At 43.7% G+C, this 26,174-nt stretch overlaps 1 protein-coding gene across 6 annotated transcripts in view; it reads right to left on the bottom strand.

The window, feature by feature from the left end:
• tbc1d1 (TBC1 (tre-2/USP6, BUB2, cdc16) domain family, member 1) overlaps positions 1-26,174 on the bottom strand; it is a 274,907-nt gene that overhangs the window by 11,591 nt on the left and 237,142 nt on the right. For all 6 annotated transcript variants that reach the window (XM_078546134.1, XM_078546135.1, XM_078546136.1 and 3 more), the window contains 3 exons: positions 6,566-6,810; positions 3,818-3,977; positions 3,280-3,449 (listed from right to left, as the gene is read on the bottom strand). In XM_078546134.1, coding sequence (XP_078402260.1) covers positions 3,280-3,449; positions 3,818-3,977; positions 6,566-6,810 — 575 coding nt within the window. The remainder of the gene's footprint in view (positions 1-3,279; positions 3,450-3,817; positions 3,978-6,565; positions 6,811-26,174) is intronic.

Raw genomic sequence — 26,174 nt, 5'->3', positions numbered from 1 at the left:
GCCAGCACCCTGAGTTTCACCCACACGATCTAACTTTGGACAGTACAGAGCCTGACCTTTAGGCCCCTCATTCCACTTATTCTTCACACTCTGCCTCCGCCAGCACCCCCGACCACACCCAAGAAACCAGGCTCTTCCCATTGCACAATTCCATGCCAACCTCATCCTCTGTCCTCCCTCGAAGGTCCCTTCCAGTTCTCCACAACCCTGCCAGAAACCCCAGCTGTACAAAGCTGACTGGTACACGCTACTTTTAAACAAATGGAAACTGGGTGCCACCAGTTTCACGTGTGTTGCTGACAAACTTGAAGGCAGGGCTTATTATCCTAAAACCTTTTGAAATTCGTGACATGCAAATGTCTTACAAGTAGAAACCCGCCAGGGGACAGAGACCCGAGACGCCACTGCCACATCACCGACTTAATTTTTCAGTCTGAACTCACTATCGGAATTTTGAAATTTCAGCTCCCACATAACTAATTTCCCCCCGTCGCCACGTTTGCTGTTCCTGGATTCATCATTAAATTTGGCCCTTCCGTGTTCAGACCATGGGCTGTTAATTTCAGAACACTTCAATCTGCTTGGTTAAAGGAGGTACACAGTTGTTTCCCCAGCAGAGGGCACCATGCCAGTGTCAACTTCCACTTCCAGCAACTTCCAGGGAAAAATATCATGGCATCAAGCAGGGCAAGGAAAAGTCTATTTAATGGCAGGTGCCTTTCACTGACTGGTTGAAGGAAGTTTTGGGCCATTATAGTTCGTTCTCCAAGACTAATTTTCGTCACAGGAGTAAAAAAATATTCACACTTTACTTTTGAACTCTCTAAGTTACTATTAATAAACAATGTGCCTCACCTCCAAGCAACCCATGGCAATATACAGAACTGTGAAACCTGAGCTGCAAGTTTCATGTAGTCCAGAACACAGCATGTTCTCATCAAACCATGGTTGAAAAGAGTACGTAAAATTATACAATAAGTTGCAGGAGTATTGGGACTGGGGGAGAAATGAGTAAAAATACAGCCAACACAAAGCTACAATAGCAAATTATAAACAAGTATTTGTGTTTTTATAAACAAAACTTGGGAAGAAATCTATGAAATGTTCAGAAAGGATATACAGCTTTAAATCAGGCTGCCTCCTACAACTAGCAGTGTTTTGCAGAAGAACAGATCTGAAGGTTGCAATCACACTGAATGCCACACCCCAATGCTCTAAAGTAAAAGCAGACCACCCTGTACATGCTGATCGGGCAATCAATTGCTTGTGGTACAAATGTTTTTTCCTGCTCCTTCTTAAATATGTTTGTTGTATTTATTTTCACTAATGTTCAACCCTGTGTAACTAGCAAACTCACAGGATGTTAGATACATGCCACTTGGTTTAACATTTTTTCACTGAATGCAGGACTTCCTTTCCAGCAGGGACACCAAAGGCCAAATGCCTTCCATCTATGATGTAAACTCCTGTCATTCTCCCATTTAGTTAGGCATGACATTTCTCTTCCCCTCCCTGCTTTTAGGCCCCTAGTAATGTTACCCTCAAACCAGAACCTGGAAGGTGAAGAACAAAAGGTTAAGGTGACTTTCCTTATGATTTTCCCTACTTCCCTACGGTAAAGCAGTCAGCCACCACCTACTGCTTCCACATAGAAAGGGTGAATTCAGGAACTGCCCACATCACAAAGCTAACCCAGTTCTTACCAGTCTATTGCTGCACATGCTGCTGCACTTAATCAAAAGCAAAAAATATTTTAAAATCAAGAACGGTTCTTTCATCAGGCAAGTAGCACTGTTTCAAGAGGATATATCAGTAGCCAGGGATGACAGGAAGTCCCTTCCTGGATTCTTTCTAACCAATGTGGAATAAATGTCGATTAAGCTGCAACATGTTCCTACTGATGCTAGCATTACATTGACTCATACCATACAACCTTGGGAGAAATAAACAACTTTCCAGTGCAGTACTGAGGGAATGCTGCATTATCAGAGGTGCAGTATTTCAGATGAGACATTTAAACCGAGGTCCTGTCTGCCCTCTCAGGTGGTTGTAAAAAATCCTATGGCACTATTTCAAAGGAGAGCAGAGCAGTTATCCCTGGTGCCCTGGCCAATATTTATCCCTCAATCAACATCACAAAAACAGATTATCTGATCATTATCATATTGCTTTTTTTAGGAGCTTGCTGTGTGCAACTTGGCTGCTGTGTTTCCTACATTACAACAGTGACTACACATCAAAAGTACTTCATTAGTTCTAAAGCATCTTGAGACATCAAGTGGTCATGAAAGACGCTAAATAAATGCAAGTCTTTCTTTTCAGGTCTGAGGAGCAGCAGGCCCTTGATGCCTCCTACAGCTTGTTGCTAATGCCAGTCTAGCCTGATTCTCCAGCAGAAGCTGGGAACCTGCCTTCAGTATGCAAATAGCCTTGGGGTCAGAAATTCAGTAATCTCTGTAGCAGATGGAAGTTTTACCCCACCAGAAATGGCCCCAACCCCACCCCACCCCCGCTGTCAGATAGCTGAGACCAGAGAGTCAGAGAAAGAGAGACTGTTTTATGTGGGAATTTTATTCTTGTTGCATTCCCTACTCCTGCTAATAATACCTGGCCAGCCTGACACAGGAGAGCAGGATTTTCCCCGTAAGCTTCGAGACCCAGCATATGGTTCAAATGAGGGTCAGGAGCTGCACTATGGGGAAAACAGTTAGACGAGTGATTTTCCCCAAATTGGCCAATTAGTGACCAGGCAGCAGGCTCACCAGCCTAGGCCCATGAAGCTGGAGGGTCAATAGAAGGCCAATAATTGGTCAGTCGAACAGCTTTTCTTCTCCTTTCCTCCACATCTCCAATATTTTTATAACTAGCAAACAGACTTGTTCAAAGAAAATGGAAAAACTGTTTTAAAAAAAATATACCCGTGTGATTTTTCTCCTGGGTTGTTGACAGCAGTGTCCCAGGGATTGATCTTTAATTCCTTGAGACTCAGGGACAATCCTGAAACATTGTTAACCTGATGCTAACGTTAACTGGACTTGACATTTTTTTTACCCAAAAGGAGGCATCCTGAGAGTTTACAAGTTACACAGAATTGAACTCATAGCCATTTGATCGAGGTATTATCTGCTGTTGGCTGCTAGTGGATCCCACAACCAACTGCATCTCTTAACTGTACACTGCACATACTCTCTGGGGAAGGGTGGAGTGCGAGAGAATCTAGAACAAAATGCACAAAACAAGAATTACATTATAGCATCATCCAAGTAATTAAGTCGATACCTGATTAATAGTTTTTTCCATCTGCACTAGTCCAAGGTTGGGTAGAGTGCACTTTATAAAGTCAATTATTGATTCCAGACTCTCATGTTGTAGAATTAGTGGCTTGTGGCTTCTCAGTAGGCTCAGGGCTACCTTAAAGATGACCTCTGACCCTTGAAGGAAGATCATATCTACAAAGCAAACATGAAAACGTGCTCAAAAAAAGCAATTAGGATAGAAATTGTTCTATTTTTCTATGACATTCTGCTTAAGGCTTCCTACTTGAAACAATTAGGGAGAGTGAAATTAAAGAATTAAAAAGGGTGTTACAAATCTTTTACTCTAAAGTAAAGGTGAAGAACAATAGTCTACATGAAATCACTTGGCTCAGATTATTGCTCAAGATTGACAGCTTCACACCAGCACCACTTCACATTTTGGCAGAATTTAATTAGGGCTGTGACTTTTTTTCTTGTTTAAACCACTAAATTCCAGAAACAGCCACGTGTTTTGCCTTTTAATACAGTAAGTTGCAACAAAAATGAACAATAACATTTACCAAAGACTCGGGCCACAAAACCCAAAGGAAACTGAGAAGCAAACACTGTGAGAAACCATGGGGCAGCATAAAGGCTGGGGCTAATTTCATTCTCCTCAAAGTGGCAGTAGAGATCTCGGTGATAGTCGTGGAGGAGTCGTGAAAGTTGGTACATCTGTATCTGTAAATCCCAAATAAGAACATTTTAATGAATGATAATACATAGTAAATGCACTTTTAAGTAGCTTATCTAACTCTGTGAAAGGTACAGTGAAGTTAAAGGCCTTGAAAATGCACAAAAGTTCTACTAGTCTCCTGCTCCGCCTCCTTCACTGGCAGAGGTCCGAGGTAAAGTATTTAGGCCTTGTCAGTGGTTTCTCAGGAGAGTCCACCGACCTCTCCCTGGAGATTTAGTAGAAGACTGCTAGACCCACAGAATTTCAGAGCCAAATTTGGTTCGATACCAGGTACAAACTGCGACGCAGACCTGAACTTCCCTTTCCTCCGCTATTTAATCAAGGATGCATGATTATTAGCGCTATCAGCTCCCACACCCCACGCACACATGCTCACTACTTTGATAATATGTAACACTGTTTACCGTCAAAGGTTCATGAACATGGCCAGAATTATCGGGTCGGCAAGCGGTGGCGGGGCCCACTCGCCAACACGTAAAATGATGCGGGGTGATGTCGGGCGGCCATCCCAACACCACCGCGCGTCATTTAGATTTTCAGTTCGGCGGGCGCGCAGCCGAGTCGGTGCACACCTACCAAACTGTCAAAGGCCTGTTAAAAACTAATTGAACTAATAAAATGAGCTGCCTGTCCAAACTTAAGGTTGGCGGGCAGGTGAAGAGCCCATGCAGCCTTCGCATTTTTCATGGAACCTCATCCATGGGCAGGTTTCATGAAGTGTTCATAAATTGAATAAAAATTTTTATAAAAATTCATTGACATGTTCCAGCTCATGTGGCACTGTCACATGGGGGGACATGTTTTAAATTTTTTTCTTTTCTTTATTTAAACTTTTAAAACTTAAACTAATCTCCCTGAGGCACCTCTGTGCCTCAGGGAGATTTCTGTGCTCTTTCGCGCAAGAGCGCAGGCACCGACTAAGGGAACCCCCCCCCCTCTGCCTGCACAGGGAACGCTCAGCGCTTCTGGGCGCGCCTTAATTGGCCCGTCCACATAGAGTGGCGGCGTGGACCTGATCGGGGGTGATCGCTCCTGCACAAACCCCCCAACGGGGGGAAAATTCTCCCCATGGTGTTGCCTGTTGTTAGGGATAGCAGCATGACATCATGAGAAGGGGAGTGTGTCATGTGATCCTGGGTGGCGGGGGGGGTTACCATTGACCAGGAACTGAACTGAACTAGCCATATAAATACTATGGTTACAACAGCAGGTCAGAGGGTAGGAATCCTGCAGTGAGTAACCCACCCCCTGACTCCCCAAAGCCTGTCCACCATCTACAAAGCACAAGTCAGGAGTGTGATGGAATACTCCCCACTTGCCTGGATGAGTGCAGCTCCCACAACACTCAAGAAGCTGGACACCGTCCAGGACAAAGAAGCCTGTTTGATTGACACCCCATCCACAAACATTCACTCCCTCCACCGCCGACGCACGGTAGCAGCAGTGTGCACCATCTACAAGATGCACTGCAGGAACTCACGTAGTCTCCTTAGATAGCACCTTCCAAACCTATGACCACTATCATCTGGAAGGACAAGGGCAGGAAACAGCATCACCTGGACGTTCCCCACCAAGCCACTCACCAAACTATATTGCTGTTCCTTCACTATTGTTGGGTCAAATTCCTGGAATTCCCTTCCTAACAGACTGTGGATGTACCTACACCACATGGACTGCAGCAGTTCAAGGCGGCAGCTCACCACCACCTTTTGTACACTACCCAAAACTATACACAATACTCCAGGTGCGGTGTCACCAATGCCCTGTGCAGCTGGAGGAAGACTTCCTTACTTTTATACTCCATGCTCTTGTAATAAAGGCCAACATTCCACTTGCCTTCCTAATTGCTTGCTGTACCTGCACGCTAACTTCTTGAGATTCATGTACAAGGGCACAATGTCCAGGACATAGCAGCTCATTTGATTAGCACCCCATCCACCACCTTAAACATTCACTCCCTCCACCACCAATGCACAGTGGCAGCAGTGTGTACCACCTACAAGCATCCAAGGCACCTTCGACAACAGCTTCTAAAACCGCGACCTTCACCACCAAGAAGGACAAGGACAGCAGATGCACTGGGAACATCACCTGCCAGTTTCCCTTCAATTCACACAGCATCCAAACTTGTAACTATATCGCTGTTCCTTCACTGTCGCTGGGTCAAAATCCTAGAACTCCCTCCCTAACAGCACTGTGGGTGTACCTACACCACATGGACTGCAACGGTGCAAGAAGGCAGCTCACCACCACCTTCTCAGGAGCAACTAGGGATGGGCAATAAATGCTGGCCTAGCCAGCAACGCCCACATCCCTTGAAAGAAGTTTTAAAAATCCCTTACCAAAGTTACAAATGTCATTCTCTGTAACTGTTGTGCGTTATCTATCCTGATTGTGAGAATTTGATGATCTAACTAAATGTTAGAATGTAAAATGATCAACTTGAACCGATTTATTAAAATTAAACAGTTATACAGTTATCTATAAAACAGAGAGCAACTTTCAGTCTCTCAATTATTAAAATATTAATTCAGACTAGTATTCAAGAATTATTACAATGTAACATCTGTACCTGTAGAATAATCATGTCTGGTCGATATTGCTTCCTCAAGCCCATATCATACATGAGAAACTTCAGCATATGAAAAGCATCTTCTTCACTCATGTGTAGCAGTAAGATTCCTGCTACAAAGCTAAGGCCCTGGCAATAGCCCACCTCCTGATCCAGCAGAGAGTAGGCTTTCAAGAGATTATAGAGAGAGAGCTGGCCAGCACCCAATGGAGTAGTAAAATAGGGATGTGTCGGAAATGTACGACCTGTAAAACAAGACAGTTTAATATGTAAAGAAAAGAATATTTTCCATAACCTTGCAATCACTACACTGAGAAATTATATTCGCTTTAAAAGAATGAGAATTATTTAACATGACACATCTGAAAAAAAAAACTAGTGAAATTGATCAAACAAACGCATAATTTACACAAATATTGCATTGCTGCTCTTCTTATTCTTTCATGGGATGTGGGCATTGCTGGCAATGCCAGTATATGTTGCCCATCCCTAATTGCCCTTGAACAGAACGCCTTGCTAGGCCATTTCAGAAAGGGTAGTTAAGAGTCAAGCACACTGCTGTGGATCTGCAGTCACATGTAGGCCAGGCCAGGTAATGATGGCAAATTTCCCTCCCTAAAGGGCATTATTGAACCAGATTGGTTTTATGGCAATCAATGATAGTTTCATGGTCACTAGCTTTCAATTCCAGAGTTGTTATTGATGAATTTAAATTCCACCAGCTGCCACGATGGGATTTGAACCCATGCCCCCAAAGCATTAGCCTGGACCTCTGGATTACACCATTGTCTCCCCTTAGCTGCATTAAGTGTTACATTAGTAGAATATTTCATAATTTCATTAATTGATTTATGTTAACTGTTTGGCGACAGAACACACAAGTCGGTAAAAATTCCTACATCTTTCCAGTCAAAACTTAGGGTTAGCCTTCTCAAAACATTAGGAAGGCTTCTTTAACAATTGTAGGCTCTTCCCAAGGTCAAAAAGTTATTAAGGAACATTTACCCTCTCAAATCACATTGGCAGTCGATACTCCCACTACTCAGCACTGCCCAAAATAAAACCCTGTGCCGCACTGTCCGACATAAAACCCTGTACCGCCCTGTCCAGCATAAAACCCTGTACCGCCCTGTCCAGCATAAAACCCTGTACCGCCCTGTCCAGCATAAAACCCTGTACCACCCTGTCCAACATAAAACCCCGTACCGCCCTGTCCAACATAAAACCCCGTACCGCCCTGTCCAACATAAAACCCCGTACCGCCCTGTCCAACATAAAACCCCGTACCGCCCTGTCCAACATAAAACCCCGTACCGCCCTGTCCAACATAAAACCCCGTACCATTTCAGCCCTGCTGAAAAATACCCATTACAGATCTGCCGAAATAATGCCCATTACAGCCCTGCCCAAAATAAAATCCATTACACCATCCAAATTAAGGGAATTGACTTTCATTGACTTGCTCAGCACAGACCTTTTTATTGGTCATGTGTTTTGCTGTTGGATCAACTTGTTCCTTCTCGAGGCCTGTTTTTATGCGTTGAGGCAGTTCAGCGAATCAGTGTAACCCGAGTATGCTGACACCTGGTGCTGGAAGTTCCAATCTATTCACACTGTGCAGCTCCTGTTATTGGTAATCTAGTTTCATTTTACATTTCAGCAGATGTATTATTAGATTGGTGGTGTTGATGGGAAATACAGCAGTACCACTGGACAAATTAAATGTTTATATTTTGTCCCCCTTTCTTAACCCCATACAGCAGAATAGAAATTATGCATTGTCAGCAGCCAACATTCCTAATGTTGATGAACTGTGAAGCCAACGATGTACTAACCCATGATTATGGAATCAGCGTTTAACAGGCAGAAAGTTTAGAACTTAGTGGCAGTGTAAATGCACAGTGTGTAAAACAAACTGGTTGGTCAGTTTGTTGTTGCTTTCCACCCAAGCTAAAAGCTTCTGAGTTATTCAGCTCATACTGTAAACAAGCTTTCATTCTGGATTCACATCTGAGTTCTTTGGTGAAGTTGACAACACAAGAGAACATGTTAAACAAAGATAATTATATACTCAAAAGCTTAAATGCAAAACCTCCTGGCACTCCACACGAGAGACAAAGAGGGAGGAGTAGGAACAAGGAATTTCTTTAAGTAGTTCAAAAAAGGAAGGTAACACCAAAGGTAATTAAACACCTTTCAATTGTTCATTCTCAACATACAAATCATCTATATAGCAGAGGGAAGCAGATTCGATTTTATGGTGACCTTCAATAACGAAAAGAAACAAGATTTTCTCACAATCCCATCAGAGAAGATCAAGATGTAATGATTCAGCTATTGCATTACAAGGGGAGTGAAGGGTGTGAACAATAAATGGGTACATCTGAAAGGAGTTGACGAATGTAGTTTGCAATTATGAGCAAAAGAGTGGATAGTGTTAGATGGTGAGGGTAAGAGGTCATTGGAATGAAAGAGAAATAAAAGAGACTGGATGTTGCCGGGTCTTAAGGAGTTGAGTTACAGGGAAAGATTAAACAGGTTAGGACTTTATTCCTTGGAGCATAGAAGAATGAGGGGAGATTTGATAGAAGTTTACAAAATTATGACAGAGTAAATGCGAGTAGGCTCTTTCCACTTAGATTAGGAGAGATAAACACGAGAGGCTTTAGGGTGAAAGGGAAAGGTTTAGGGGGAATATTAGGGGGAACTTCTTCACTCAGAGAGTGGTGAGAGTGTGGAACGAGCTACCATCTGACGTGGTAAATGCGGGCTCACTCTTAAGTTTTAAGAATAAATTGGATAGACACATGGATGGGAGAGGTCTGGAGGGTTATGGACTAGGTGCAGGTCAATGGGACTAGCGGAATAATATTTCGGCACAGACTAGACGGGCCGAATGGCCTGTTTTCTGTGCTGTAGTGTTCTATGGTTCTAATAGCATCCTTGTGAACCCAAGTTAATGGAAAAATTCAAAAAATGAAACATCACCTAAGATACAGTAACTGGAAGGTAATTAGACAGCTATAAGCATAGCTTTTGCTGTAAGGCCGTTGTACGATCTTCAATTTTTCAGTACCTAGATTACATTGCCATTAACTCAACTAAAAGGAAAGACTTACATTTATATCGTGCTTTTCACATCACTTTAAAGTCAATTAAGTACTTTTGAAGTGTAGTCACCGTTGAAATGTAGGACTACTTATGTGACTATATTGTCCCACCACTGTCTTTACAAGTCTTTTGAATCTGATTTCCAACCAACTCACCCACAGTACTCTGGTCAAAGTAATCAACTTTCTGCATGACAGTGATAGTAGTCCTTCATTCTTCTGCAACATCTTTGTTACCTTTAACACTATTGACCACTCATTATCTTCACTGCCTCTCCTCCATGGTGGAGCTCTATGGCACTTTTGGATGAGATGTTAAACAAGTCCGATCGCCCTCTCAAGTGGACCTAAAAGATCCCAGGGCATCATTTCAAAGAAGATTAGGGGAGTTATCTTTGCTTTCCTAACAAGTATTTCTCCCTCAAGCAACACTACCAAAGCAGTTTATTCTAGTCATTATAAAAATGCCAGTTTGAGAGAGTTTGCTGTGCGCAACCTGGCTGCCTTGTTACCTACATTACAAGTGATGACACTTCACAAATACTTCATTGTTGTAAAGCACTATGGGGTGCTTGATGGTCATCAAAGGCATTGTATAAATGCAAGCTTTTCTTTTACTTTGCTTTTCTGGGGCTCTATCTCTAACTGCCCAAATGCAGCCAATACATCTTAATCTCCCTCCAAACCACACATCATCCTGACTTGGAAATATATCACCGTTCCTTCACTGCTGCTGGGTCAAAATTCTGGAAGTCCCTCCCTAACAGCACTGTGGGTGTACCTACACTACATGGACTGCAGCAGTTCAAGAAGGCAGCTCACCGTCACCTTCTCAAGGGCAATTAGGTATTGATAATAACTGCTGGCCCAGCAAGCGACACCCACATCCCATGAAGGAATAAATAGAAAAACAGTTTCCTCTGGCTGAGGAATCTAAAACACAGGGTCACAATCTCAGAATAAGAAGGCTGGCCATTGAGGACTGAGAGGAGGAGAAATTTCTTCAGAGGACTGTGAATTTTTGGAATTCTCTACCCCAGAGAGCTGTGGATGCTTAGTAATTGAGTATATTCAAGACACAGGTCAACAGATGTTTGGGTAGGAAGAGAATTAAGAGATATGGGGATAAAGCGGGAAAGTGGAATTCAGGCAGATCAGCCATGATCTTGTGAATGGCATGGCAGGCTTGAAGAGCCAAATGACCTGAGTCAGTTCCTATTTCTTATGTTCCTATATTCTGGAACCAACATGACTTAGTTAATAACCTGATGGTGCATGAACACTTATCAAATATTTATCTACCAAAACTTGATCAAGTTCAATAGAGTGTTTGGAAGGGAGAAATGTAAAACAGTTGCTAAGATTCTAGATTTAGGAAAAGCTGACTTCAATAGGATGAGCCAGACTGTCCAGACTAACTGGGCCAAACTGTTAATGGGTAAAATGACAGTGGGAGGTGTTCAAAAAAAAAATCTTAACATGATACAAAGCCAGTTCAGAACACTAAAGGGCAACAGTTCTACATGCCAAAAAAAAAGCCATGGACAACTAAAAAGAGGTAAGAGATAACATAAAATCAAAAGAGAACACAAAAAATGCAAGAAGTAGCAGAGATTCTGGGAAATGTGAAAGATACAAAATGCAACAAAGGATGAAAAAACAGATAGCAAGAGCTACAAAAATGGAGTATGGAAAGAAGTTTGCAAGGGATATTAAAATCAACACAAACATTTTTACAATTACATTAGGAAAAGGAGAGTGGTCTGAAGAAAAGTGCCCCCTTGAAAACTGATAACAACGATGGTATCAATGAAAATAAGGAAATGGTGGGCATGCTGAATAATTACTTTGCAGCAGTATTCACCATAGAGGAAGAGGATAGCATGCTAAGAAACTACTATTAAATCAAAGGCAGGGACTCCACAAAATTAATGCAGGCAAGATAATAGTAATGGAGAAATTAATGGCATTAAAGAGCAACATATCCTCAGCACCAGATGATTTCCATTCCAGGGTTTTTAAAGCAGTACTGTAGAATCGAAATCCCCTCCAACTGGGAAATTTATGGAACATAATTTCAAATCCACGGACATGTTTTGACCTCATGATTGGAACTAAAAGATAAGCTGCAGTCAGCAGTACAGGACTCAGCAGCAAGGGGTTAATTTGGACATTTAGTGAAAACACAGTGATTCATCAAAAGGGTTTGGACATTAAATAATGCGATCAAGAAGTCACAAAAGACATATCATCAAGACAATACATTCAAGGAATTAGTCCACCACCGCAGACAGTAATACTGGAAAAGGGTCATTCAAACCTTCATTAACTTTGGAGCCAGGTGCTGTTACTGTGCCACCTCAAACAGCAGGAGAATTGCTCATACAATGAGAACTGATAATATCTGCCTGGATACATCTTCCATGGCAAACCCTGTATTGTTTCAACCAGCTGGAACTGATGACCTTTGTCTGGACTTTGCATGGAATCAACTAAATGGACATTGGAACAACACAAAATATGTTTGGACATGTCTGAGTTAAATTACTATAAAAGCAGAGCAGATCTGAGCATCTGGACTGCAGTTGGAAGAAGGGTCAAGTTTGGTCACCTTGACTCAGGCCAACAGTCAAACACCGGACAGACCAGTCATGTTGGGGATTGTAAGTTTCAGCCAAATCATAGTGATATTGATCTGAGAGTTTTGTGAAGGTTTGGGGTGAAAACTTGGTGTTTTTTTTGCTGGTACTTTGTAACTTGTTTCAGCCATATCTTGGTGATATTGGTCTGAGTTTTTTTCCTTAAGGTTTCAGGACAGGACGTGGTGTTTTGCCTTTGGTTTTGTAAGTTTTAACCGAGATGTGGTGAATTTGTGTTGGGGACTGGGAATAGGTTGTTTTAAATTTTGGGTTTTGTACTGTGGGGTTGTGGGTGATTCAATAAATCAGTTGTGAATTATCAGAAGAAACTTGTCTCACTGGTCATTCTGTTCAAGCCATACACTTGTGAATCTGGTGTCACAAACTTGAGTGTGGGGAGGGTCTCTGAGGGAAAAGGGGAACACCTACAGTACCTATAAATTCCAAAGTTCCCTCGATGCAGGAATTATTCCTCTAGATCAGAAAATTGTAGTTGTCACTCAGCTATTTAAGAAAGGAGCAGAGGGAAACCAGGGAATTATGGGCCAGTTAACCTGACATCTGCAGTCAGGTATTTAGGTCCCGATTAGGGACCTAAAAGGGAATTTACACATGGACGAAGGGGCAATGACTGAGATATTAAATGAATACTTTACATCCATCTTTACCAAGGAGGTAGATGCTATCCAGGCCATGGTGTCAGACAAGGAAACTCTGTCAATAAAAAGGTTCAAGATTGACAAAGAGGAAGTGTTGAATAGGCTGTTAGTTCTTAAAGTTGTCAAGGCACCTGAACCGGATGAGATGCATCCAAGGATATTGAAAGAAGTAAGAGTAGAAATTGCAGGGGCACTGGCTATAATCTTTCAGACTTTCCTAGACTCAGGGGAGGTGCCAGAGGACTGAAGAATTGCAAACATTATACCCTTGTTCAAAAAAGGTTGTAAGGATAAGCCCAGCAATTACAGACCAGTCAGTTTAACATCAGTGGTGGGCAAGATTCTAGAAATAATTATTTGGGAATAGAATTAATAGTCACATAGAAAAATATGGGTTGATAAGGAAGAGCCAGCATGGGATTCTAAAGGGGAAATCATGTTTAACTAACTTGCTGGAGTTTTTTGAAGAGGTAACAGAAAAGGTCGATGGAGTAGTGCTGTTGATGTAGTGTACATGGACTTTCAAAAGGTATTTGACACAGGGCCACACAACAGACTTGAGAAAGGTTATTGCTCATGGAATAAAAGGGACAATATCAATGTGGATACAAACTTGGCTGAAAAATGGGAAGCAGAGAGTAATGGTCAATGGATATTTCTCGGGCTGGAGGAAGGTTTGTAGTGGAGCTCCCCAGGGGTCAGTATTGGGACCCTTGCTTTTCCTGATATATATTAATGATCTAGATCTTGGTGTGCAGGGGACAATTTCAAAGTTTGCGGATGATACGAAGCTTGGGAGTGTTGCGAACTGCAAGGAGGACGGTGTGGAACTTCAAAAGGACATAGACAACTTGGTGGAGTGGGCAGATAGGTGGCAGATGAAGTTCAATGTAGAGAAGTGTGAAGTAATGCATTTTGGTAGGAAGAACATGGGCAGGCAATATAAAAGAAGGGGTGAAATTTTGAAGGGGGTGCAGGAGCAGAAAGACTTGGGTGTATAAATGCATAGATCATTGAAGGTGGCAGGACAGGTGGAGAGAGCAGTTAATAAAGCAGAGTGTCCTGGGCTTTATTAATAAGGGCATAGAATACAAGAGCAGGGAGGTTATGCTGAATTTATATATGACACTCGTTAGACCTCAGCTGGAATATTGTGCACAGTTCTGGGCACCATATTATAGGAAGGGTGTGAACACATTGGAGAGAGTGCAGGAGAGGTTTACAAGAATGGTTCTAGGGATGAGAAACTTCAGCTATGAAGATAGATTGGAGAGTTTGGGACTGTTCTCCTTGGAGGGAAGAAGGCTAAGAGGAGATTTGATAGAGATGTTTAAAATCATGAGGGGGCTGGGCAGAGCAGATAGGGAGAAGCTGTTCCCACTTGTAAAAGGATCAAGAATGAGAGGGCACAAATTTAAAGTGATTTGCAAAAGAAGCAAATATGACATGAGAAAAAACTTTTTCACACAACGAGTGGCTCGGGTCTGGAATACACTGCCTGGAAATGGTGTGGAGGCAGGTTCAATCGAGGCATTCAGGAGGGCATTAGATGATTGTTTCTATTCAAATAATGTGCAAGGGTGTGGGGAAAAGGCAGGGCAATGGGCACTAGGTCATAATGCTCATTTGGAGAGCCGGTGCAGACATGATGGGCCCAATGGCCTCCTTCTGTGCCGTTAAAATTCTGTGATTCTGTGATAGTCTGTCTATAATTAAAGATTGGGTGACTGAACACCTTGAAAATTTTCATCTGATCAAAAACAACAAGCTTGGATTTGTAAAGGGCAAGTCATGCTCAACAAGCCTGATTGAATTTTTTGAAGAGGTGACTAAAGGTGGTGGTCAGGGAATGTCTATGTATGATATTTATATGGACTTCCAGAAGACATTTGATAAAGACTCTCATAAGAGACCGTTAGCTAAAGTTGAAGCTCATGGAATTGAAGGAAAGTTGCTGATGTAATTAGGAAATTGATTGAGCAGAGGAAGACTAAGAGTAGGGGTAATGGGCAGGTACTCTAGTTGGCAAGATGTGACTGGTGATGTCTCGCAGGATCTATGTTGGGGTTTCAAATATTCACCGTGTTAATGAATAACTTAGATGATGAAAAAGAAAGCCACATATTGAAATCTGCTGATGACACAAGGTGGGTTGGGGGTGGTGGGGGGGTGCAGATTGTAAGCAGTGTGTAGGGAAGTGTAAAATTACTAAGAGAATAGCATAAATGCATTTAAGGGGAAACTGGACAAGCATAGGAGAGAGGAAGGAATAGATTTATGATGGTAGATTTAGTTGAAAAAAGATGGAAGGAGGCTCAAGTAGAGCATAAACATCTGCACGGACTAGTTGGAGGAAGTGGTGGTGGCGCAGTTGTCACTTGTAACCCAGAGACCTAGGGTAATGCTCAGGGTGAAATTTTGAATTCAATAAAAAATCTCATGATGACCATTGTTGATTGCCGTAAAAACCCATCTGGTTCACTGAGGCCTTTTAGGGAAGGAAATCTACTGTCATAACCTGTCACACTCTTAAATGCCTCTGAAATGGCCTAGAAAGCCACTCAGTTCTGAAGGGCAATTAGGAATTAGCAATAAATGCTGGTCTAGCCAGTGACAGCCCCATCCCATGAATGAATAATATGGAATATTGACTGGTTAAGTGAATGGGCAAAACAATGGGTTTCAATGTAGACAAATGCGAGGTCATCCACTTTGGAACTATAAAGGTTGGCACAGAGTGCAAAAGGCTAGAAACAGTGGAGGTATAATGAATGGCCCAGGCTAATGCTCTGGGGACACATCTATGAATCCCAGCACACCAGCTAGTGGAATTTAAATTCTCAGTAATAGTGACCATGAAACCTTTGTTGATTGTCATAAAAACTCATTTGGTTCACTAATCTCCTTTAGGGAAGGAAATCTGCCCTGACATGTGACTCCAGACACACAGTAATGTTGCTGACTCTTAAATGCCCTCTGAAATACGTACATACGTACCTATATATGCAATAGAAGAAGTAGGCTATTCGGTCCCTAGAGCCTGCTCTAACATTCAATAAAATCATGGCTGATCTGTTTGTGCTTTGAATTCCACATTTCCATCTACCCCTGATAACTTTTGATTCCCTTGCCTAACAAGAATCTATCTAGCTTTGCCTTAAAAATATTCAATGACCCTGCCTCCACTGTCTTCGGGAGCAGAGAATTCCAAAGTTGCACAACCCTCAGAAAAAAATTTCTCATCTCTGTCCTATAAGGGCAACTCCTAATTTTAAAACAGTGCTCCCTTGTTCTGGACTCACCCACAAGAGGAAACATCCTTTTCGTGTCCACCTTGTCAATACTATTCAGGATCTTATATACTTCAATCAAATCACCCCTCACTCCTATAAACTCCAGTGAACTAGCCCAGTCTGTCCAACCTTTCCTCATAAGACAACCCACTCATTCCAGGTATTAATCTAGCAAACCTCCTCTGAACTGCCACCAACGCATTTACATCCTGCCTTAAATAAGGAGACCAAAACTGCACACAGTGTTCAAGATGCAGTCTCATCAATGCTCTGTATAAATGAAGCATAACATCCTTACTTAGGGCCATCTGCCACCAGCTTGTTTCCCTTAATGTCCCCATTAGCACATCCTTTAGATAATATCACCACCATCAACACCCCTTTGTCCTTTTGTCTATGACATCTTTGGCAGTCTCTTCTTGGCCTCCACCTATGACTGGCCCCCTATCGAGCTCTCCTGTCCCACCCACTTCTACCAGCTTATATTTCATCTCATTTCTTTATGTCTTAGTTCTGATGAAGGGTCATACAGACTCGAAACGTCAACTGTATCCCTCTCTGCAGATGCTGTCAGACCTACTGAGTTTTTCCAGGTATTTTTGTTTTTGTTCTAAGATTTCCAGCATCTGCAGTATTTTGCTTTTATCCTTACTTTTCTGTTCAATTCCTCTCATAATAAAGGATAACATTCCATTAGCCTTCTTAATTATACGCTGTGCCTGTATACTAACTTTTTGTGGCTCATGCACCAGAACACCTAGATCCCTCTGCACCTCGGAATTCTACAGCCATTCTCCATTTAAGTAATACTCTGCTTTTTTGTTCTTTCTGCCAAAGTGAACAAATTAACATTTTCCTCCATTTGCCAGATCTTTGCTCACTCACTCAATCTATCTCTATCCATCTGCAAGCTCCTTATGTCCTCATCACAACATACTTTCCTACCCATCTTTCTGTCATCTTCAAATTCAGCTATCATGCCTTCACTCCCCTCATCTAAGTGATTGATATAAATTGTAAAAAGTTGAGGTCCCAGCACAAGCCACTGTGGGACTTCACTCATCACATCCTGCCAATCAGAAAAAGGCCCATTTATGCATGCTTTCTGTTTTCTGCCAGCCAGGCAATCTTCTATCCATGCTAATATGTCACCCCCTACACCATGAGCTTTTATTTTCCACAATAACCGTTGATGAGGCACATTATCAAATGCCTTCTGGAAATCCAAGTACAGTATGTCTACAGGCTCCCCTTTATCCATCGGTGCAGTGTTACTCCTTCAAAGAACTCCAATAAATTGGTTAAACATGATTTCCCTTTCACAAAACCATGCTGACTCTTCCCAATTACCTTGAGTTTTTCCAAGTGCCCAGCTATAGCCCACTTAATGTCCGATTCTAACAATTTCATCATGACAGACGTCAAACTAGCTGGCCTATAGTTTCCTGTTTTCTGCCTCCCTCCCTTCTTGAATGGAGGGGTTATATTTGCCACTTTGCAGTCTGATGAAACCTTTCCAGAATCTAGCCAATTTTAGAAAATTAACACTGGTAGGAGTGAACCTCACTAGCCATCTCTTTTAAGACCTTAGAATGAAGTCCACCAGGACCCGGAGACTTGTCAGCTGCAGCTCCATCAGTTTGCTCAGTACCGCTTCCCAGTGATTGTAATTTCACCAAGTTCCTCTCTCCCTTCTATCTCTTGATTTACAGCTATTTCTGGAATGTTTTTTGCCTATGAAATGGCCTAGCAAGTCACTCAGTTGTACCAAACCGATATAAAGACTACAAAATGCAATGAAGCCAGACGGATCACGCGGTATCAGGAACGACAACAGCAACCCAGCCCTGTCAATCCTCCTTACTAATAGCTCTTCCAAATTTGGTTTGTGCCAAATTTGGGAGCGCTGTCCCACAGACTGGTGAAGCAACAGCCTGACATTGTCTACATGGCATGATTCCGTGAGTATGACTATGTCCCAGACTTCACCATCACTATCCCTGGATGTGTCCTGTCCCACCGACAGGACAGGCCCAACAGAGTGGCTGCACAGTGGTGTACAGTCGAGAAGGAGTTGCCCTGGGAGTTCTCAACATCAATTCTGGAACCCATTAAGTCACATGGCATCAGGCTAAACAATGGCAAGGAAACCTCCTGCTGACTGCCACCTACTGCCCACCCCGCCACCCCCACCTCAGTTGATGAATCAGTACTCCTCCATGTTGAACACCATGTGGAGGAAATACTCCTAAAGGACATAGCTGTTAGACTGAGTCTGTGGTGGGTGGTGAGGGAACCAACGAGAGGGGAAAAATATACTTGACCTCGTCCTCACCAATCTATCTGCTGCAGATACATCTGCCCATGACAGTATTGGTAGGAGTGAACCACATTGTGGAGACGAAGTCCCATCTTCACATTGAGGATACCCTCCATCGTGTTGTGTGGCACTACCACCCTGCTAAATGGGATAGATTTCGAGCAGATCTAGCAACTCAAAACTGGGCATCCATGAGATGCTGTGGGCCATCAGCAGCAGCAGAATTGTATACAACCACAATCTGCAACCTCATGGTCTGGCATATCCCCCACTCTGCCATTACCTCTGAGCTGGGAACATCCTGTTTCAATGAAGATTGCAGAAGGGTATGCCAGGAGCAGCACCAGGCCTACCTAAAAATGAGGTGTCAGCCTGGTGAAGCTACAACACAGGACTACATGCTTGCCAAACAGTGAAAGCAGTGAACGATAGACAGAGCTAAGCGATCCCATAGCCAATGGATCAGATCTAAACTCTGCAGTACTGCCACATCCAGTCATGAATGGTGGTGGACAATTAAACAACTCACAGGAAGAGGGGGCTCCACAAATATGATGGGGGAGTCCAGCACATCAGTTCAAAAGAAAAGACTGAAGCATTTGCAACAATCTTCAGCCAGAAGTGCTGAGCGAATGATCCATCTCAGCCTCTCCTGAGGTCCCCAGTATCACAGGTGCCAGTCTTCCGCCAATTCGATCCACTCCACGTGATATCAAGAAACGGCTGAAGGCACTGGATACTGCAAAGGTTATGGGCCCTGACAACATTCCAACAATAGTACTGAAGACTTGTGCTCCTGAACTAGATGTACCCTTCCCAATGCTGTCCCAGTACAGCTATAATATGGGCATATACCCGGCAATGTGGAAAACTGCCCAGCTATGTCCTGTACACAAAAAGCAGAACAAATCCAATTACCACCCTATCAGTCTACTCTCAACTACCAGCAAAGTGATGTAAGGGATCGTCGACACTGCTATGAAGTGGCACTTACCCAGCAATAACCTGGGCCAGGATTTTCCGCCTACCGCGGGACCAGAAATTCCCGCCTGAAGTCAGCAGTCCTTTTGCTGGTCTGTCAAATCTTCCGTTCCGCCCTAGACGATTCCCAACATGGGTGGGACTGGAAAATCTTGGCCCTGCTCACTGACACTAAGTTTGGGTTCCGCCAGGGCCACTCAGCTTCTTACCTTATTAAGGCCTTGGGCCAAACATTGACAAAAGAGCATAACTCAAGAGGTGAGGTGACAGTGACAGCCTTTGCCGTCAAGGCTGCATTTGACCAAGTGTGGCATTTTATTTATTCATGCAGGGGATGTGGGCTTCACTGGCTGGGCCAGCATTTATTGCCCGTCCCTGGTTGCCCTTGAGAACATGATGGTGGGCTGCCTTCTTGAACCACTGCAGTCCATGTCATGTAGATACACCCACAGTGTTGTTAGGAATGGTTCCAGGATTTTGACCCAGCAACAGTGAAGGAATGGCGATATATTTCCAAGTCAGGATGGTGAGTGACTTGGAGGGGAACTTCCAGGCGGTGGTGTTCCCACCTATCTGCTGCCCTTGTCCTTCTAGATAGTAGTGGTTATGGGTTTGGAAGTTGCTGTCTAAGGAGCCTTGGTGAGTTCCTGCAGTGCATCTTGTAGATGGTACACACTGCTGCTAGTGTGTGTCAGCATTGGAGGGAGTGAATGTTTGTAGTTGTGGTGTCAATCAAGCACGCTGCTTGATTGGCACAAATCCACATGTCCTGGGCGGTATCAAGCTTCTCGAGTGTTGTGGGAGCTGCACTCATCCAGGCCAGTGGGGAGTATTGCATTACACTCCTGACTTGTGCCTTGTAGATGGTGGACAGGCATCAAGGCACCCCAGCAAAACTGGAGTCAATGGGTATCAGGGAGAAAACCCTCCATTGTTTGGAGTCATACCTAGCACAAAGGAAGATGGTTGTGGTTATTGGAGGTCAATCATCTCAGCTCCAGGACATCATTGCAGGAGTTCCTCAGGGTCGTGTCCTCGGCCTAACCATCTTCAGCTGCTTCATCAATGACCTTCCTTCCATCGTAAGGTCAGAAGTGGGAACAATCGCTGATGACTGCACAATGTTCAGCACCATTTGTGACTCCTCAGATTCTGAAGCAGTTCGTGCCCATGTGTAGTAAGACTTGTCAGCCCAAGCCTCAATATTGTACAAATGGCAAGGAGCATTCATGTCATACAAGTACTAGGCAATTGACCATCGCCAGCGAGAGAATCCAACCATCTCCCCTTGACATTCGATGGCATTGTCATCGCTGAATCCCCCACTATCAACATCCTGGATATTACCATTGACCAGAAACTGAACTGGACAATCCATATAACTATGGCTATAAGAGCAGGTCAGAGACTGGGAATACTGCAGAGTGTAACTCACCTCCTGACTCCCCAAAGCCTGTCTACCATCTACAAGGCACAAGTCAGGAGTCTGATGGAATAATCCCCACTTGCCTGGATGAGTGCAGCTCCAACAGCACTCAAAAAGCTTACACCATCCAGGACAAAGCAACCCTCTCGATTGGCACCCTATCCACCACCTTCAACATCTATCCCCTCCACCATCGACACACAGTGGCAGCAGTGTCTTACCATCACCAAGGTTCCTTCAACAGCACCTTTTAAACCCACAACCTCTGTCACAAATGGACAGCAAATGCATGGGCACACCACCACCTGCAAATTCCCCTCCAAGCTACACACCATCCTGACTTGGAACTATATCACCATTCCTCCACTGACCCTGAAACTCCCTTCCTAACAGCACTGTGGGTGTACCTACACCACATGGACTGCAGTGGTTCAAGAAGGCAGCTCACCACCACTTTCTCAAAATAAATGCTGGCCAAACCATGCGACGCCCACATCCCTTGAAAGAATAAAGAAAAAGGTTAAGTGGCGGCCTGATCTATGTTTTCAGAACATTAAGGGGAACAGACAGTGTAGATAGAGAGAAACCTTTTCTGTAGTGGCTTGGGGGTGGTAGCTGGAAGTCTAGGACTAGGGGTTTTAATCAAAAAATTTGAGCCAGGCCTTTAAAAACAAATGTGACAATGGATAAAAAAAAAGGATTATTTACAGCTTTTATGTCCCCTGCATTGAATACCCAACTCACTCGTGAGATTTATGAAGGTCCACTTAAGTAAGATATAGGAATGGCAAAAATATCCACCACGAATCAACACCTTCAGGGCAGTAAAGGAACAAGTGGGGAAAGAATGTTGTTCACATTGATGATTCAAACTGAAAATGTTCTACGTTTCAATAAATCTCATTTCTTAACCAATATATCAATTAACTCATTACAATATAACACATTTATTGTCAAGGCTGCACCCACTCAGTTGAAATACATCTCACCAGCAGCTTAAAATGAAAATAGCATCAAATGGTGGGCACTAATTTGGAAAAGACCCTAAACTCGTCATGGCTTTCATTCTAAAGATGTCCTTGGAAGTTAAGCAACGTGTGTGTCACTAACAAGTAACATGCATGAATATTTGGGATAGGTGTAGAAAGACAGAGAGAGAGAGACAGACAGATGGAATATACATGGAAATAGTGTGGAGCAAACGTAAATAAAAGAGTAAGTGTGACAAATTAGTCTTAACAAAGGTGCAAACACATTCAGTTGTTTCTGTACTGGTGTGAACTCCACCTTAACCACGAAATACCAAATGTACAGAGGGTCGTGACAAATGACTTATACAAAAGGGCTCTTTTAAAGCAGCAGCCTCATGAGATAAGCCCAGGTTTAACTGTTCAACAATTTTCTCTCCTCTCCAAAAAAAAACACATGTAGTTAAAACATTGACCTGTGGTCAGTCTCTGAGCTTATTTAAGAATCAGCTTACAACTTTGGGAAGTCTTTGAGGGAACTTCACTTCAGGAATAAAATTTAGTTAAAAATGATAAATGCACTTTAAAGTGAACATGTTAATTATAGTCTATTCCGATCTTTCAAACTAGCGCTATTACCAATCTACTGTGCACCTGTCGATGACAGCACTGGCAGGAATGATCAGACAGTCCTTGTAGAAACCAAATGCCCGGTGCAGGCATGTTTTCAAAATCCTAGTTCCGGATGTTGTCTCAGGATCCCAATGCCTTCAGGACAGTTTGAAATTTTCAAAGTGCTGGCAGGGGGGAAGAAGCAGGGAAACCTATTCACCTCCAGTTAATGTCCCATTAAGTTCCTCCAGGAGAAAGGGTGGAGAGGGAAATGGAGAGGTTAAAGGATGGCGCTCTAGAGAGTAGAGCTGAGATTAATTTTGACTCTACTGTCTACAAAGGGAAGGGTGTGCACATGAAGCCAGAATTAGTGTGTCAAAGAGTTCAAAGGTAATGCAAGGCTGGAGGAGGTTACACAGATCGAGTGGGACCAAGCATTTCAAGATGTTTTGAAAACTTGCTGCGTCGGAGTAGAAAGATTCAATGTAGGTCATGCAACTGATGGGCGGATAAGGATATGGCAGCTGAGCTTTATATAGGTGGGGAGACAGGAAAGGTAAAATGATAGCATTAGGGAAATCAGACATACAGGTGATAAAGGCAGAGATATTGTGGAGGCGTAAGACAGCCAACTTGGTGATGGATAGGAATTTGAAGCTCAGTTCCAGGTTGAACAGCTGATTAATATTTCAAACAAACTGGTATAGTCTGTGCAGGAACAGAATCACATAAGGTCAGTAGCCGAATAGAAGGGATGAAACCGCAAGGACCAGCTGGCAACAACCTAGGCACCAGAAACAGCAATGGCAAACTCAGTCCCGTTGACCCTGCAAAGTCCTCCTTACTAACATCTGGGGTCTAGTGCCAAAATTGGGAGAACTGTCTCATAGACTAGTCAAGCAACAGCCTGACATAGTCATCCTCACAGAATCACACCTTACAGATCATGTCCCAAGCGCCACCATTACCATCCCTGGGTATGTCCTGTTCCACTGGCAGGAGACACCCAGCAGGGGTGTCAACACATTGGTATCAAGTCGGGAGGGAGTTGCCCTGGGAGTCCTCAATATTGACTCTGGACTCCATGGCATCAGGCCAAACATGGGCAAGAAAACTTCCTGCTAATTAGCAGGTACTGCACCCTCTCAGCTGATGAATCAGTGCTCCTCCATGTTGAACACCACTTGGAGGAAGCACTGAGGGTGGCAAGGGCACAGAACGTACTCTGGGTGGGGGACTTCAATATCCATCACCAAGAGTGGCTCAGTAGCACCAATACTGACTGAGCTGGCCGAGTCCTAAAGGACTTAGCTGCTAGACTGGGTGTGTAGCAGGTAGTGAGGGAACCAACAAGAGGGTAAAGCATACTTGCCCTCATCCCCACCAACCTGCCTGCCACAGATGCATCTGTCCATGACAGTATCAGTAGGAGTGACCACCGCACAGACCGCGTGGAGACGAAGTTCCGCCTTCACATTGAGGATACCCTCCATTGTGTTTTGTGACACTACCACCGTGCTAAATGGAATAGATTTCGAACAGATCTAGCAACTCAAGACTGGGCATCCATGAGGCGCTGTGGGCCATCAGCAGCAGAATTGTATTCAACCACAACCTGTAGCTTCTTGACTGGACATATCCCCCACATTACCACCAAGCCAGGTGATCAACCCTGGTTCAATGAAGAGTACAGGAGGGCATGCCAGGAGCAGCACAAGACATACTTAAAATGAAGTGTCAACCTGGTGAATCTACAACGCAGGGCTACTTGCATGCCAAACAGCAAGTGATAGACAGAGCTAAGCGATTCCACAACCAACTGATCAGATCTAAGCTCTGCAGCAATGCACATCCAGCCATGAATGGTGGTGGTCAATTAAACAACTCACTGGAAGAGGAGGCGGCTCCACAAATATCCTCATCCTCAATCATGGGGCAAGCCCAGCACATTAGTGCAAAAGATAAGGTTAAAGCATTTGCAACAATCTTCAGTCAGGAATGCCGAGTGGATGATTCATCTCGGCCTCCTCTGGAGGCCCCCAGCATCACAGATGCCAGTCTTCAGCCAATTCGATTCACTCTAGGTGATATCAAGAAACAGCTGAAGGCACTGGGTACTGCAGAGGCTATGGGCCCTGAAAATATTCCAACAATAGTACTGAAGGCTTGTGCTCCAGAACTTGCCGCGTCCCTAGCCAAGCTGTTCCAGTGCAGCTACAACACTGGCATCTACGCGGCAATGTGGAAAATTGCCCAGGTATGTCCTGTACACAAATGGCAGAATAAATCCAACTTGGTCAATTACCACCCCATCAGTTACTCTCAATCATCAGTAAAGTGATGGAAGGGGTCATCAACAGTGCTATCAAGTGGCACTTGCTTAGCACTGACACTACGTTTGGGTTCTGCCAGAGTCACTCAGCTCCTGACCTCATTACAGCCTTGGTTCAAATGTGGACAAAAGAGCTGAACTCCACAGGTGAGGTGAGAGTGACTGCCCTTGACATTAAGGCAGCATTTGACCAAGTGTGGCATCAGGAGCCCTAGCAAAATTGGAGTCAATGGGGATCAGGGGGAAAACTCTCCACTGGATGGAGTCATACCTAGCACAAAGGAAGACGGTTGTGGTTGTTGGAGGTCAATCATCTCAGTTCCAGGACATCACTGCAGGAGTTCCTCAGGGTAGTGTCCTAGCACCAACCATCTTTAGCTGCTTCATCAATGACCTTCCTTCCATGATAATGTCAGAAGTTGGAATGCTCGCTGATGATTGCACAAACTGAACTAGCCATATAAATACTGTGGCTACAAGAGGCTGGGAATCCTGGGCGAATAACTCCTCTCCTGACTCCCCAAAGCCTGTCCACCATTTACAAGGCACAAGTCAGGAGTGTGATGGAAAACTCTTCAATTGCCTGGATGAGTGCAGCTCCAACAACACTCAAGAAGCTTGACACCATCCAGGACAAAGCAGACTGCTTAATTAGCACCCCAGCCAGGAACATTCATTCCCTCCACCACCGACGCATAGTGGCAGCAGTGTGTACCATCTACAAGATGCATTGCAGAAACTGACCAAGGCTCCTTATACAGCACCTTCCAAACCCATGACCACTATCATCTAGAAGCACTAGGACAGAAGACACATGGGAAAAGCCACCACCTGTAAGTTCCCCTCCAAGACACCATCCTAACTTGGAAATACATCGCTGTTCCTTTACTGACACTGGGTCAAAATCCTGGAACTCCCTCCCTAACAGCACTGTGGGTGTACCTACACCACATGGACTGCAGCGTTTCATGAAGGCAACTCACCACCACCTTCCCAAAGGCAATTAGGGATGGGCAATAAATGCTGGCCTAGCCAGCGATGCCCACATACCATGAATGAATTTTTAAAAATTCAGAGAATGTCATTAGGCTGATTCCTGAGATGAAGGGGCTGCTTTATGAAGAAAGGTTGAGCTGTTTGGGCCTATACTCATTGGAATTCAGAAAAGTGAAATGTGATCTTATTGAAACACATAAGAGATAATGAGGAGCTTGACAAGGGAGTTGAGTGTTATGGGGAACAGGCAGGAACGTGTACTTGAGACTGAGA

This window comes from Cetorhinus maximus, chromosome 1, assembly GCF_964194155.1.
Source record: "Cetorhinus maximus chromosome 1, sCetMax3.hap1.1, whole genome shotgun sequence".
In the NCBI taxonomy this organism is placed as follows: domain Eukaryota; kingdom Metazoa; phylum Chordata; class Chondrichthyes; order Lamniformes; family Cetorhinidae; genus Cetorhinus; species Cetorhinus maximus.
The sequence above is the reverse complement of the archived record's forward strand: the minus strand, read 5'-3'. Positions and strand labels throughout refer to the sequence as shown.